Raw genomic sequence first — 16,310 nt, 5'->3', positions numbered from 1 at the left:
TTGTTAAAAAAAACATGTTACATTTAGAAATGATATGATAAAATGAAATTATGATATATATATATATATATATTTTAATTTGATGACTCGGTTATCTAAAGATCTCCTGAGATGCCTTGTAAAACCACTGCCAAGATATGAAGATAAGAAAACAATATGTCTTCGGAAACACCGCATTGATGCATCTGGATGAAACATGGCCTCAAACAGGACACTCAATAAGAAAAAAATGAGTGAAAGACCATGAAATAAACACTGACAGGGCTGCATATGGGGGTGGAGCTTATATTTATAAGCAAACAATAACACACAAATACCAATGAGCGACTAAATGAGAGAAAACGAGTGTGTTCGGATTTTTGGGTAATGAAAGAATGGAAAAAATGGAGAGTGATGACTAACATGGTCACGATCAAGAACCTGTACCTTATTCTGAGGGTCCACCATGTAGGAAATATCTTTAAATACACTCTGAAGCTTTAAAAGAAAAACACACATACAGACATGTTTACGCTACTTGCTGTAAAGGAGGAAAGGGTGATCTTTGCTCTGCCAAACAAAAAGAGAGGAAATAAGAAGTGTGCTAAAAAAATTACAAAGTCTTTCTCTGATGTTGTTTAAAACCTAGTGATCTGTCTACCTAATCGAACATAAATTGAACACTTGAATGATGCCCAAAAAGCTGTCAGGGCAGGCAGCTCAATCACTTTTGGAAGACAGCATCTGACACTGAAGGAAAAATAAAAACAGTTTAGTATGCAGTATCGCACTCTCTCTCTCTTGCACTCTCAAGGAACTCTCAAGGCTGTGTGAATACTAAACCTCATAACTATTATGTTTAGTTAAGGCAAATGGTTGTCATATTTGATATGCTTAAGTGAATCCAATTCAAATTTTAATCAAACAAATTCAGTGGACTAATAACTATCTCTCTGCATTCTTTAGGAATTCATTTTTCAAGAGTCTGGTGTGAACATTTGCTCCTGAAAATGGAAAGAGCAACCGAACTCTGAACAGGAAAACACATCATGGAAAAGCTTGACAGAGTCCAAGTGTGACTATCCATCTCTCTCCTTCTCCCTCTCTTTATCTTTCTGCCAGCGTCTGTTTATGGATAGATTGAGGTCAAGCATTTTGATTATTAGACTGAAAGTCTCAAGTCTTTCGAGTTTATTAAAAGGCACATTTGGAAATGAGAATGTGACACTGGACAAAAGAGAAGAATGTGTTTGTATCTGTGTGGATGGGGACCAGGCTTTCGCAAACCCCATGGGACCCAACACAAATATTCCAGGACATTTTGCTGTGTTGTGGAAAGTCCTGAGGAAGAATGCCAGACAATAAATGAAATAAAAAATAAAGCTTTAAATTAAGTGTCTTTAACTACTATGTAATAACATTTAAATTAAGCATTAGACACAATGCATTTATTGTTGTAACATGATTATTGTAATTTTATTAATTTTTTTATACCTGTATGCAATTACAGCTGTACACTTTACCCTTCCCTTACACCTTAACACACCCTTAAACCTACCCATACCACCAAACCTGTCCTAACCTTACCTGTATCCCACATCAATAACAGCAAAAGTGTTTTGCAATACAACAAAAACAATAAGTTAACTGTACCTAACCATTTTTTATGCAAGTACATAGTTGTTAAAACACACAATATAAAGTGTGAAAGTGCATAAAGCAAACCTTATTTTTTTACATTTTTTAATGTTGTATATAATTTCTAGTGGTGACCAGTCAGTGTTGATGTAGATCAAGTGTGATATCTCAAAGCAGTGCAGTGGCACACACACATAGCACACCATTTTTAGGTCAAATAAATTTAAGTCAATTTTGAATATATTTTCCCAGTATTGAATGAATTAATTATATTTAAAATAAATTATAAACAGGGTTGTTATTGTTAACTAAATTTAAAAGCAATACTTTTAGTTTATTACTATTAGTTATAAATTAGGGCGGTCACTAACAATTATTTTGGTAATCGAGTAATAGGTCGATTATTTTGACGATTAATTGAGTAATCTGGCATTTTTTGTGGCAATAAAAATAGATCTAAGCAAAGACCTAAGACCTAAAAAGACTTTAAAGTGACTTAAAATACATATATAATAACAATGAGGTAATAATATTTGGTTCAAATGAAGTATCAAATGCAAATAATCAGATGGTTTATAGAACAACACTGATAAAATACATAATATACATAATATAAACAAACATCTAATGTACATTATGTATTATAACAAATGCCTGCAGAGGGTTTCAACGGCCAGGTGTTGTTACACTTTACAGCAGATTAACTCCTTGTTTATTATTGGCCAAACAACATTTAATTCAAATGTTTACTTAATCTTTAATAATTGGCCACTGCTTTACTAAAGAAATGCTAAAGCCACTTTTCTTGAACAGCGAACGTTTTCTATAAGAATAATATGTGGACATCCAAACATGCAAACTCAGAGAAAGGGTTTAAACTTTTATTTTGAAATCACGATAATCAAGACGCATATTTAGAAACATATTGACGTATTCTCCTGTGTTGGTGAAGGTTTACAAATGATTTCCCTTACAAATCGGATAAAATGGCGCACAATGCATTCCCAGATGAACGTTACGCAACCCAAACTCACAGCATATGCAGAGATGGAGTTTGAAAGGCTCCATGCATATTAATGATAACAATTCATGTGGAGCAGCATTTAGTGTGAACTAAAGACGCACAAAACCTAATTTTAAGCCGCAGGGCATATATTTATTTAATTGAATCGCAGCCTTTGTGAATTCACAATAGCACTACGCTATGGTTTGGTTTTACGGTAATACATTGTGCAGGTATAATAATGCGGTTCATGGATTCTCGTCCGTGGAATGGGCCACTTCGCATTCACTTCCGTATTTTGCCGGTAACTCGACACGGGTAAAGAAAAAACGAATTAAAATTACAACTGAAATAAAAAATGTCAATATTTAAAATACAGAAATAGAAATATTTTTAATAATAAAAGTGATCAAAGTACATAATTAACTGACTAAAATGAAAACGAAAATATAAAAGATATAAAAAAGATAAAAATAAAAGCTAATTAAAAATATTAATAAATAGTAAAGTAGTTTAAAATATAATAATACAACACTGTTTATAAATATTGTACTTCATCTTTGATGTATTCATCACATTCTAAGCATTCTAGGATTGCCTTTCCTACTATGGATGATGCTACCTAAGTATTTGGCAAAAAAATTCTTAATTCTTACTACTTTCTGGAAGTATGACACAGAGTATAACAATACTAATGAGAGTGAGAGAGATAAAGAGAGTAGGGATTCTCACCGTGTCTTTGGTAGGCGCCAGCATCTCTTCAATCATCATGCTGTCTCGAGCGAAGGAGCTTCTGTTCAGAGTGTTGGACCTGTCTGAACTGAAGGAGCGCAGACTGGAGTGTGTAAGAAGTTCACATATGTACACACGCACAAGCAGATACACACAAACATAAAGCAAAAGACACAAACAGGGACGAACAAACATAAACACAAAACAAAAACACAAAAGTTACAACATGCAACATCCAGGGAGAACAAAAGCAAACCCCCTTCAGAGAAGAGAGGAGAGAAAGGGATGTCTGATGGACAGAGAGGAGGAAGTAAGAAGAAAACCGAAATGGGCAGACATGTAGAAGAGAAGTTGAACAGGCAACAGGGATGCTTATAATTAACTGGTTTACCCTTAATCGGAATTTTGACCGATTAATACTATCAGTTAAAATCAGTTATCAGTTTAACAAGTAATTAAAGTAATTTTTCAAGATATTTTAAAAAATTGCTGCGTGGTTAAAAAATACACTACACACACGCGCATTTTTTTTATAAGTCCGTGTATAAGACGCATTTTATTATTACATGCAAAAATCTAAAATACCGGTAAACAAAGCAAAATGTTTACAAACTATAAAACTAAAACTAAAGCTATTTAGTTCCCCTCACTCCACAACAAATCCTTTCAATTTAATGGTATTTAGAACAGAACAAGAATTAAAAATATAAGTAGCTATATAAACGTCAAGCTAAAACTAATTAATTTAAAGCATAACTGAAACCGAAACCAGCGTTGAGTTCTCTTTTGATAATGAACAGGCTGCGATGTCAAGTTAGTAATGTAATAACTGATATGTATAGTCTTTAGTCACATGATCCTTCAGAAATAATTTAAAACAGTTGTGGCTACTTAATATTTTTGTAGAAATTGTAATATTTTCAGGTAATATTTGATGAATAGATGAATCTCTTTCTAAAAACTCTTACTGACCATAAACTTTTGAACTGTAGTGTATATTTAAATTAACAGAGGTCTTACGCTTTGTATGCTAGTGCTAGTTAAATTTAACCTGACGTGTTTTAAAAAAAAAAATCCACTAAGAGCAGTTATAGCAAGCACCACTAATAATAAACTGATCATTTTAGCTTATTTCAAATGTATGACTGCATGTGCATGTGTGCACCTTTCTGCAGTGCTCTTAGAAATGCCTGGATCTCTGCAGGACAGCAGTCTTGGGTTGGTTGTACAGTGTGTGTATGAGAGATTGAAAATTCTGCAGCAATCAGCAGGATTTAAAGGTACAGCACTGTAGCGCACACAGCAGAACTGTGCACGAGGGTGTGTTTACGGAAGAAACGGTGTTGGTTTGTGTGCTAGTCTTCGGATGAATGGGTTTACAACCGTCTTTCTGTGTCCTCCTCTCGCACATCAGTTTCATTCGTCCTGATCGGCATTGTTTTTATGGTTCTATACTGTAGTATTACAGCAGGTGAATCCATGTTCTCTGCAGTACACACTCTTTCATTTCCCTCCTCTGCATTACCTTATCTCTTTTTCTTTTCGTTCTTCATCCTTTTCCTCCTTTACTATGCACTTCTTCTCTCTAATTATCTCGTTCTGAACAGAGACAGTATTTTAAAAGAAGGCTGTACTATGGTTTTGTGTGCATTGCATGTGAAACAGCAAACAAAGAAATGAATGAATATTTGTTCTCTTTTCCTAACAGGCTTAGCTATGTTATAATCATATGCCTCCTATCTAATGTTCTGCGATCAATGTGCAAATATGTCTGCTTGGAATAACTATTCTCTCTATGCTTCTCTATCAAAAGCACACTAGTGATTGTAACCAAACATGCTTAGAACACCATATCTACTCTTAATTTTGCGATAAAATTGCCCTGTGGTCAATGTTGTGAGTAATGGCCAAATAATGTGGCATTGCAATTGCTGACTGATCAGCTTGAAGCTTTTGTCCCTGGATGTTACATAGAGCATCACAACTGAAACAACAGCAAAACACAACATATATAAACACAGTCCATGCCACACTGAACAAAATCTCAAAGCAAACAAAATATAATAGTTAGCACACTAATCATTAATATTTCAGACATCAATAACATTTAAAACAATATTTCACAACACACAACTACTGCCCGCTTTTCCTTTTATTGACACACTCCTCACATCTTTTCAATTTACAATCCGCCTTCAAAAGTGTTGGATGGCTTTTGTGTAACCGATAAGCAGGAGGTTTGGCTTCGGAGCCAGAAAGAACAAATCAAACGTCAACACATCACTCCATTTGAAATGCATGAATTTGTTTTATCAGGCTGAGGAGCTCAGGCCTCAGTGTATGAAAGGGATGAGACTCCATAGAAACGCACTGCACCAGATGACATGGTGGAGCAAGGCATGATGGGAGTTGTAGTACGTATGAAAAGGGGCAGTGACAGAAACGACAGCTACGGAGAGAGAAGGCGAAAGGCACAGAGAGAGAAAGGCAGAGAGTAAGACATCACTCTTACCTTATCCTGGGGCTAGAGAGAGTGAGAGAAGCGAAGAAAGAGAAAAGAGTAAAATGTACTGGACGTGGCAGAAGCAGTGAGAGTTAAGCATGGCACTGTGGCTCTGCCACAGCATGTGTTGTGCTCCTAGACAGGACTGGGTGAGTGTTTGGCAAAAACGAGCAACATTAGTAGCCCTATCTAAGAGCAAACAATGCCAGGCTGATGTTAACAAAACAAAAGAGGCAGAATATGAAACTGTAGAGTAGAATATCATTAAGAAACATCAAACAATCCAAATAGCAATAAGCATTTCTAAAGCAAGTAAAACTAATCTTCAGACATGAAACAGTATGTCTTACCTTGGCTAAGCAGCTGGGATACTGAGTATTTTGCAAATGACAATAATCTATACAGCTAATTTGACTCACATTTGACTATTTAATACCTCTTGTGTCAATATCCAAATACAGCAAACCATAGAGCTAATTCTTGCCTCTGAGCTACACAAGTTCTGAGCACAAAATTGAAATGATCAATTCAATCAATCCATCATAACTAAAGGTGATAACTGGAGACTGAAGGTCTGCATCCATCACATCACACCCTCACGTTCACACAAAAAGAGTCACGCACTTTCCAGGCTTTGTCACTCAGTGTTCCCTTCCCCGTGATGACGTCATTGTTTTCAGTCATTTATTCCACGTCCTCGAATGCTATGACAATTGGCACACAAAGGCCAGCCAATCAGAACTAAATGTCCCGTGCAACAACAGAAAATTAGGCTCCATTGTGCCACATAATGCTTGCATGACAGGACTGGTACCTTTCCATCCTAGTGTCCCCATTTATCTCACCTACACTCATCATCCTTCTGCAACGACAACCAGATCCTGACGAGATGACCTCTTAAATGAGGGGATGGGCACAAAACACCACAAATGTGTGTCATCTGCACTAAACCTTTCTGAGAAACGTAGCTAGTTAGATTTTATAAAAGGTACTGAAAAATAGTTCAAAATTTTTACCTTTAGGCATACAACATCATGTGGCTTTTTTCTAAAATGTGTAATATCTGATCAGATTTGGTGCTTACAAGGACATCATCCTTGTTATGAAGTGTCCTCAAGGCTGTCAAGATCCATTTGATCATGTTTCAATAATCATTAACAAAACATCTAGCCTACAATTAGTCACCCGAGCATTTTATGCGGTTATTTCCACTTGTATTTTTGCTAATCAGACAAAAAGCATAAATAGACCATATAAATACCAAACCAACTTAGGAGATGCAACAAAACACAACATGGGTCAATGCATTAGGTTGTTCAGGCCACATAAATACTGTAAACTGTACGTTACAATTTAAAGTGTTGATGGACACAACATTGTAATGTGACCATGTTTAGAGGGATAGATGGGGGAAAAAAGGGAAATTGAATTAAAGGGAAAAATGAAAATGATCCTATAATTTACATAAAATGATAAATGATTAATCAAGCCATTCTAGATCCTATGACTATCTTCTTTCAGACGAACACAATTGGAGATATATTTTAAAAAGATCCTGGATATTTCAAGCTTTATAATGGGAGTGAATGGGGGGCGAGATTTTGAAGCCCAAAAAAAGGCACCCATCCATCATAAAAGTAATCCATACGTCTCCAGGGGGTTAATAAAGGCCTTCTGAAGTAAAGCGATGTGTTTGTGTAAAAAAATAAATAAAAAATGGCAGATGAACCTAAGCATACTGCGCAAGTCGGCTTGCGTCACAAGACTAAAGGTCCTTGCACACTGAGTCCAAAATTTGCATCCGAAATTTTTGCACGTTAAAAAATAAATACGAACTCACGTTATGTCAATCACACTTACACACTGCCTCCGAAACTTTTGTCCGTCATAAAATTCAGAATTCAATTCAGAGCTTTGGACTCAGTGTGCAAGGACCTCGTAACCCTGACGTGATGTAGGCCTATGACGTAGGATGTAGGAGTATCGTAAGCTTAGACCAGGGATGGGCAACTTCGGTCCTGGAGGGCCACTGTCCTACAGAGATTAGCTCCAACTCTGAAAAAATCACCTGCCTGTAATTTTCTAGTAATCCTGAGGACCTTGATTAGCTTGTTCAGGTGTGTTTGATTAGGGTTGAAGCTAAACTCAGTAGGAAAGTTGCCCATCCCTGGCTTAGACGCCTCTCGTGGTTTAAACAAATAGGCTCCTCTTCTCTTATATCCAAATTCTCTGACATTTCTCCTTAAAATTTCTCGTTTTAGGCTTCTAATTCGTGACTGGTGTTTCATTTTGCTCTATCCTCTGCGCTTCCGCGTTCGTCATTGTGTCATGCGTCAGGTAAGGGGTTACTCTTTCACCGCAAATGGCTGTGTACGGCCGTCTACCGGAAGCTAGTTATTATAGCTAATTCAGTTTTAAACATGGATATTTTACTTACAAAAACCCATTGCTTCACTTCAGAAGGCCTTTATTAACCCCATGGAGCCATATGGATTATTTTTATTGATGGATGGATGCATTTTTTTGGCCTTCAAAATCTCACCCCCCATTCACTGCCATTCTAAAGCTTGGAAGAACCAGGATATTTATATGTCTCCGTTTGTGTTCGTCGGAAAGAAGATAGTCATATACACCTTGGATGGCTTGAGGGCGAGTAAATAATGATAATTTTCATTTTTGGGTGACCTAGGCTATACCTTTAAGTATCCACTATGTGTACTTTCTTAAAGCTGAAATAGAACTCGCAGTCATAATCCTCTATACAAATCTATTTACACTGTATATCTCCAATCAATCTTACAATGTTTTTGCTGTGAATTATACTAATGTGTCTGGTTTTAAAACAACTGGAAACTCTACTGTCTTCAGTTTTCATGTTTGATAAAATCACAGTTTGCAAACCATGAATTATTATTACTGTTAAAAATTCGACAAAAGTTGCCCAGCAAAACATGAAACAATTTTGCCTAAAGTGGAATAACTGTATGATATTACCTCTTTAAAAATATTAAATACTGTAAAGATTAATGTCTGCACTAAAAGTACAACAGGTGTTTTTCTGCTACTATTTGCATAACAATTTCTCATAATTTTATCTTGTCATCTAAAAACACTAGTTTCATGCACACTTTAACTTGAATGGCACATGATGAGTTGAATTTGTGTAATGGGAACAGTTTCCTGAGAACCGGAATATCCCAGTGTTTTTTTTATTTCCAGTAAACAACAGGATATGAAGACTGACAGCTCTGAATGCAGAGTGAATCTGGCCAAGATTTGGCTTTCTCTCTTTCCTGATGTTTACTGCCATCTTTTTGTTCTTGAAGCATTTTACTAATGCAAACTGAAAGTCAATTCACAATGTCCTGTCATTAAAACAAAACGACCACAGCCTGGATTTGGTGTTTTAGTTTGGTTGCTTACTAGCACTCTGTTTACATGCCTTTTAAGACTGTAATGCTTTTAGAGAAGTCCAGCTGAACACTATTCCCTTGTCTAACTCCACATCCTAGATCTAGCCACATCATCCTTCATCCAAACATCTCCAAACATCTACACCTGCCATAACTTGCAGCACCATATAGGCTATTTTTGCCACTCATGGAGAACCAGTGAATAGTTAACAAACAGCTTCATGAAAAAGCAAGCATCCATATAAATAAAGTATAATTACATTTACACATTTGGCAGACGCTTTTATCCAAAGCCACTTACATTGCATTTCAGTACACATTTTACATTCTTATCAGTTCATATACAGTATATAAGTGCTGTTACCTGGCAGAGCGGGCTCCAATACTGAAACCCATGTACCCCTCCTGCGGCAGGGAGTCATCCCCCAACTCCCTCAGGTCCTGTGGCCGAAGATACTTCTCAGTCTCGCCAGTCATCGCATCTTCACCTGCAGGGATGAGATGGGCCTAAGGTGAGCTCACTTGAAGGTGAACGGGTAAGGTGACCTATCAGCAGCTGCGGCAATCAGCTCCCCTTCGTTCTTCTAATTAAATAAATCCCAAAGTGACTTTCAGTTCAATTATTGCCAAGACAATCCGACTAGAACATTCTGAGGTTAAGTGTCTTGCTCGAATGCACAATGGTACTAATTTGTGGATCATCTCTTGTGGTGTAAATCTACCAGACCACACAGTCTAGTTGTGTCATGCAAACATCCAGCTCGCAGCTTCTAGATTATTAATCTATGTCACATAACACCTGGGTGTTTTTCTGTCCCCGCTGTGAATAACAAAAGCTTAGTTGGCAATATTTCACTAACACATAGAGGAAACAGTTATTGCTGCATCAGGACACCACTGCGTCTCCTGCTATAAAGCACGTTTCCATCACACCCCCAAGAGTTTCTTAAACCTGATGAAAAACAGCTAAAACCAGGCTATGCTGGTTTGCAGGTGTCTCTCACACTCAGCAGGGTCTGTTTTCTGGTTTTAGGGGTTTGGAGCAAGCTGGGATCTAGCTAAAATAAGGTAAGACTAGCAAATCATCTTAGCCTGGCAGCTTTTACGTGGTTTGTTTTCAGCAGGGAAAATATAGAAATATGACAATAAAAAAATATATAGATCAAATTAAGTTTAATAGTTTAGTTTTACATTAGATGATTTATGATAGTCCGTAAAAAAAAAACCTTTTTAACCGACCTAAGATGGTTTGCTTAAGTTTGGACCTAAGTTTGTTTGTATAGTTTAATAACAGTTTAATAACAGATTCAATTGTAACGGTTTTTGTAACCGTCGAAATTAACATTATATTAAATTATATTAAAAACCACTTGCAAAAAACAAACAAATAGTCACTAACGTTATGCCAATGACAAAACAAGCAACGGCTGCGTCTCAAAACCTCGTTAGCTGCTAACTAGACATCATCATCATAACATTCAACGCCGTCTAGGCAGATAGCTCTCGTGGTTTTCAGGGTGTAGTTATTTGACAAAATTAGGGCGCCTATGATGCACAAAATGACATCTAGGTAGGCAATGTTCTCAAGGTTTTGAGCCACAGCCAACATTTTTTATCATAAACGCGACTTTTGCTTGTCCTCTTCTCTCTCTCTGCGTGCTGCAGCCCCTCCCCTCCCGCTTCAGAACTCCTCTGTTACCCTAACCGGCTCGCTAATTCCTTTCTACTCCGGTACCGAATTAACGACTTAATGACAACGAACACTCATGACAAAGACTAATAGATGACCCTGTCTAGAAATAGAAGACACGGCATTTGACGTCATTCTGAGTTTTAAAAGTGTAACGTTACATCTGAATAACATCTCCGAGCAGTGTCCAGCCGGTGAACACAGTAACGTTATGCAGCAGAGCCACCAAAACACCGCAGTATTCTGACACAACGACTCACATAAAAGCGCTGCCATATCCCACTCCGATACTGATATATCCGGTATTAGCGTATTCCCCCGATATTTCGTTAAGTTCTCAATGAAGTCTGTATCCTCTGAGAAAATAACTGATGGTGAGGTTGGTCTATTCCGGTTGATCATGTGAGAGTCGGTCGCCCCGAGTCGACCAGAACTCTCGTGGCTGGATTTGCGAGATTTACATCCGTTCATTCGCCCGGTAAAAGTTAAATCACAAGGCAGCCTGGGTCAAGTGAAGGAGGATCTACCAAAGCTGCACTCTCACATGTCAGGGGAGCTCTGCTCTTTTTCCAGCCTCCCGCGTGAGCGCAAGCACACACGCGCACACACACACACACACACTGAACACGCGCCCGCGCGCAGGAGCAGGTCCGGTGTGTGTGTATGTGCTGCTGAAGATTTTGCAGGTCTGTCTAGCAGCAAGTGCAAGGTGGTAACAAGACACCAAGTACTGTCAACATAGTTCTCTCAGGAGAATGAAGGGAGGGAGACAGTGCAAGCACTTCTCTAATGTATGTGTGTGTGTGTGTGTGTGTGTGTGTGTGTGCTGGTTTGGCTACTTGGGGTCAAATATAAAATAAAATAAAAATCCTCACAAATACAGAATGTTGAAAACTAACTTCTGGACATCTGAAATGGTCCTCGCTGTTTGAGATGCTCATATCTCAATCATTTTACGCTTTAAAATATTGTAGGTATTATTGATAAAAACCCTAATTTGGGGGCTTCAGACTGAAATCCACCCCAGAATCTTACAAAGTTAACAGGTCTGTTCCAGTGTTATTATTAACTAATACTCCAACTATTAAAAACTGTTAAAAAATATAAAAATAAATTTAAAAATAAAAACTGAAATACTGCTGAAATATGTTTAAACGTTAATACAGCAGTTTAAATGCTAATACAAGTCTGTGGTAAAGTTTTATCAGCTAATGTCAATAGGTCTCTCAGGCACACAGTCACTGTAGAACATTCTACTCATTACAAAGTGATAAAGAACATTACATAACTAAGGAAGTTCACTCTTCTCTCAAGTTTATACTGTACAGTTATACACACAAGATCTAATTTTAATCGTGTGTATTTTGCTGTATTTGGCACTGTGCTCTTTGTTGTGTGTGGGAGAGATCAGGCTTTACTAAAATGAATGAAATGTCCCGATAATGACAATTAAACTGACCTACACTGTGATAAAATGTTTTTATTTATTTATTTTTTTTATGAAGGAATTATGGTTCAACACAGCCCTGGAAAATATCAGGGAATTCAAAAGGTGTGATTTCTAGGCCTGGATACTCGTGTAAATACAATTTTAAAACATAATAAATAAATAAAAACATTAAATAAAAAATATTTTTTATAGTCATTATAAATGTTATATTTATGACAATAGAATATAGAAAAATAATGTTATTCAAAAAACTATGTTTTTGAAAATAACAATTATGATTTTATTGTATGACAAAAAGAGGTTTTATTAATTTCATAATTAAAGAAAATAGAAAAGTATCTTTATAAAATAAAACTATTATAAATTACCCTATCCAGTCATCACAAATAACTGGAATATTCATGGAAATTAAATTAAATAAAAAATCCTAAATAGTAATATTTTAAAACAAGAAAAACTAATAAGAAAAAAGGACATCAATTGATTAAAAATTTAATTAAAATTAAAATGAAAACTGAAAACAAAAATTAAGGCTAATTCAAAATATTAATAAAAACTATAATAGCATTTAAATAATACCAAAATAACTGGTAAGAAAGTAAATGTAAACATCTTAATTAAAATCTAGAAATGCAAAAAGGTTTCTGTAAGGAAAGTTATTGGTAATTAGTGTAAAATAAAAACAATAGACGTCATTAGTCAGACAGGTGTGTGTTACAAAATAAGATTGGAGATCAAAAGTGGAGTGGTCATTGCTTCTGACAGACATGAGGCCTGCCTGCACCACTCAATACACAGACAACTAACAGGATAGCCTATAGATATATTATAGGCGTCTGCTGCTAACACACACGCACACACACGCACTAATGCACATACTGCTCCGACAGCAGTTTAAACACTAGATTTTACTGCTTTATTATATTCTAAGATTGTCTCTCTCTCTCTCTCTCTCTCTCTCTCTCTCTCTCAGGTAGAGGGGTGACACCTGTGGGTCCAGTCAGTGTCACCTGCGGTATTCTAAGTGTATCTGCTGACACACATGGTAACCGTACACCCTTATCTCTCTGTGTAACCATGGAGAGGGGTGCAGAGAGGGACATTATGCTCATGAATATTTCAGCGATGAACCAGGAGACAAGAGAGAGAGTTTGGCATCATAGTCAACACGTGGAGTGTTTTCTTCTCCTCCTGATTCACTGCACGTCAGCTTCACTGCATCCCAGGCAACTGTATGAGTCACATACAGGCTTGTGTGGGCATGTTATTGTGTTTCTGTGTGTGAGCATTTGTAAATATGTGTTTAAAGTAACGAAGGGGAAAAAAACTGTGTGTGTAAAGTTAGAATTCACAGGAAATCACAGCAATCACACTTGTGGTTATGTGCATACAGACTCAAGAAAACAGACACAGTGCACTGCAAAGCCAGACGAGAGGAACGCATCAAAGCCGAGCGAGTGTGTGCGTGAAGCGAGGGATGATTAAAAAAGGGAGAAAAAACAGAACTGCGAAAGCGTGTACCTTCTTCCCCATCAGTCTGGGCTTCATGATCTTTCACAGCTGTCAAACATACAGTGCACAGCAATAGGTTAAACATACATGCTCTCACACACACACACACACACACACACACACACACACACACACACACACACACACAGATTAATGAAGGCATGTAGTGTTAGCCCAGTGAACATGGTGCAAGCTAGAGGGGAAACTGTCAAAATAACTAAATTTGAATATACCACTGGATGCAAGAATAGTTTAAATGATATTTCAACAACTGCCTCACTGACTTAAGTGTGCATATGGTCCCAGTGGAGTAAAGAGCTCTTTTCAACATTATAAACCTATTGTACAGTATATAGTTCACAAAGAAAGAGTGAAACATTGTGTGTGTGTGTGTACCTACTTAACTATTTTGGGGACAAATCTGTACCCAAAAGTGACCAAAACCTGACAAAATCTCCAAAAACCTCCCTTTAGGGACGTACTCATTTGTAAATCTGGTTTAAAAATAAAGTAATTAAAGTTTTTTTTAAAAATGTAAAAATGCAGAAGGTTTTGTGTGATGGGTAGGTTTAGGGGTAGGGTTAATGAAAGGGGATAGAATATACAGTTTGTACAGTATAAAAACCATTACGTCTATGGAATGTCCCCATTTAGATAGCCAATTAAACATGAGTGCGTGTGTGTCCGTGCGTGTGTGTGTGTGTGTGTGTGTGTGTGTGTGTGTGTGTGTGTGTGTGTGTGTGTGTGTGTGTGTGTGTTTAGATCAGTACTAGTTCAGCTGTACCTTCATCATCAGACATGTCAAGGAACTCATTCATGGTCTCCGGGACATTGATCTTGTGTTTCTCAGTTACAGGCTGGGCAAAAATGGAAAACATGCAAAATACAACAAAAGTTAGAGGTACTTCCATAAGAATAAATAGCATAAAGTAGCAAATTATATTGGTAATATGACAACTTTTTTAAAAAATCACTGACAAACTATCAATAAAAAAAAAAAAAAAAGTGTTATTTTCATGTTATAGCCAATAACCAATAAATTACAGATTAAATTAAAAATATAACAGTACAATAATTTAAAAAAATGTAAATAAAAATGTTTCGGCAAAGGTAATCTAAATGTAAAAATAGAAGAAATGAGCCAGAATGATTAAATATCCAATATAGATTGAATATACAATATATAATTGAAGTGTAAAAAAACAACAAAAAAACATGGACTGAAATAATGAAATAATGTAAAAATTAAATTAAAGGTATAGCGGAGGATCTTTCCAAATTTTAGATAAGACCCGCCCTCTCCACTTTTTGAAAAGTTTGATTGATTCACCAGAATGATTGACAATTAGGAGGACCAATAGTTTACACTACCCACCAGGAAGTAAAACATCCTCCGCTATACCTTTAAATTACTCAGACACTATGCTCAAAAGTGATTTGCATGATGCAGTTGGTTGGTGTGCATATGACAGAATGCAAATGCGAATTGAATAAAAGAACAATTGCAGAGTATTCTAAGTTTATTGTTGCTGCAGTGGAGGATGTTGAGGGAAGTGGAAGGGGTGGTCAGGAGACAGATAGTGAGTATGTTACCGTGGCAGTGAGGTTTTCATCTGTAACTCCTCTCAGTGTGTCCACTACGGAGATGTACCCAAGTCGCCGAGCAATGGAGAGAGCCGTGTTCCCATTCTGCCACACACACAAACACACAAAACATTACTGTATACTACATTATCTGTAAATGAGGCGTTTCTTATGTACTATCATAATATGTAACATGCTTAATTTGAGTAAAGGAGAGAGAAGTGAAAGGTACACTCCTCTGTAAAATTATTTAATATTTTTGAAAGAAGTCTCACCAAGGCTGCATTTATTTGATCAAAAATACAGTAAAAACAGTAATAGTGTGAAGTATTATTACAGTTGAAATAAATGTTTTCTAATTGAATACGTTTAAAATGTAATTATAATATGCTAATTTGGTGCTCAAGAAACATTTCTTATAAATATCATTGTTGAAAATGATACATCTGAAAATCTGATTGAAACAGCTTCTCGAACAAGAAAAAAGTCTGTAAAAATCAGACTTTGGATTTTGTCTGAATTTGTCCATCGGGAATTGATTTGATCATTGGATTGTTGGGGTTTTCTATTGATGCTTGTCTTCGCCCTCACGCCAGTAAATACGTCATCAGAGAAGAGGAGAGATATCGTTGCAAGAGGGAGTGGAAGTTACTTTAATTTAATTTAATTTTTTCAGGATTATTTGAAGAATAGAAAGTTCAAAAGAACAGCATTTATTTAAAGTAGTTTTTTTTTAAAACAATGTATAAGTCTTTACTGTCACTTTTGATCAATTTAATTCATTCTTGTTGAATAAAGTATGATTT

At 36.5% G+C, this 16,310-nt stretch overlaps 1 protein-coding gene across 31 annotated transcripts in view; it reads right to left on the bottom strand.

Annotated features, from left to right (window-relative positions):
• Positions 1 to 16,310, bottom strand: part of ank3a (ankyrin 3a) — a 122,725-nt gene that overhangs the window by 41,531 nt on the left and 64,884 nt on the right. For 19 of the 31 annotated variants that reach the window (XM_082144042.1, XM_082144048.1, XM_082144057.1 and 16 more), the window contains 6 exons: positions 15,514 to 15,609; positions 14,705 to 14,777; positions 13,930 to 13,968; positions 9,633 to 9,756; positions 3,353 to 3,455; positions 427 to 477 (listed from right to left, as the gene is read on the bottom strand). In XM_082144042.1, coding sequence (XP_082000168.1) covers positions 427 to 477; positions 3,353 to 3,455; positions 9,633 to 9,756; positions 13,930 to 13,968; positions 14,705 to 14,777; positions 15,514 to 15,609 — 486 coding nt within the window. Of the gene's footprint in view, positions 1 to 426; positions 478 to 3,352; positions 3,456 to 5,864; positions 5,877 to 9,632; positions 9,757 to 11,218; positions 11,778 to 13,929; positions 13,969 to 14,704; positions 14,778 to 15,513; positions 15,610 to 16,310 lie in introns of those variants that run through there. The other 12 variants (XM_082144071.1, XM_082144051.1, XM_082144065.1 and 9 more) reach the window with 9 other exon arrangements.

This window comes from Leuciscus leuciscus, assembly GCF_965113295.1.
Source record: "Leuciscus leuciscus genome assembly, chromosome: 17".
NCBI lineage: Eukaryota > Metazoa > Chordata > Actinopteri > Cypriniformes > Leuciscidae > Leuciscus > Leuciscus leuciscus.
Note: the sequence above shows the minus strand (reverse complement) of the source record. Positions and strands in the feature narration are given on the sequence as shown.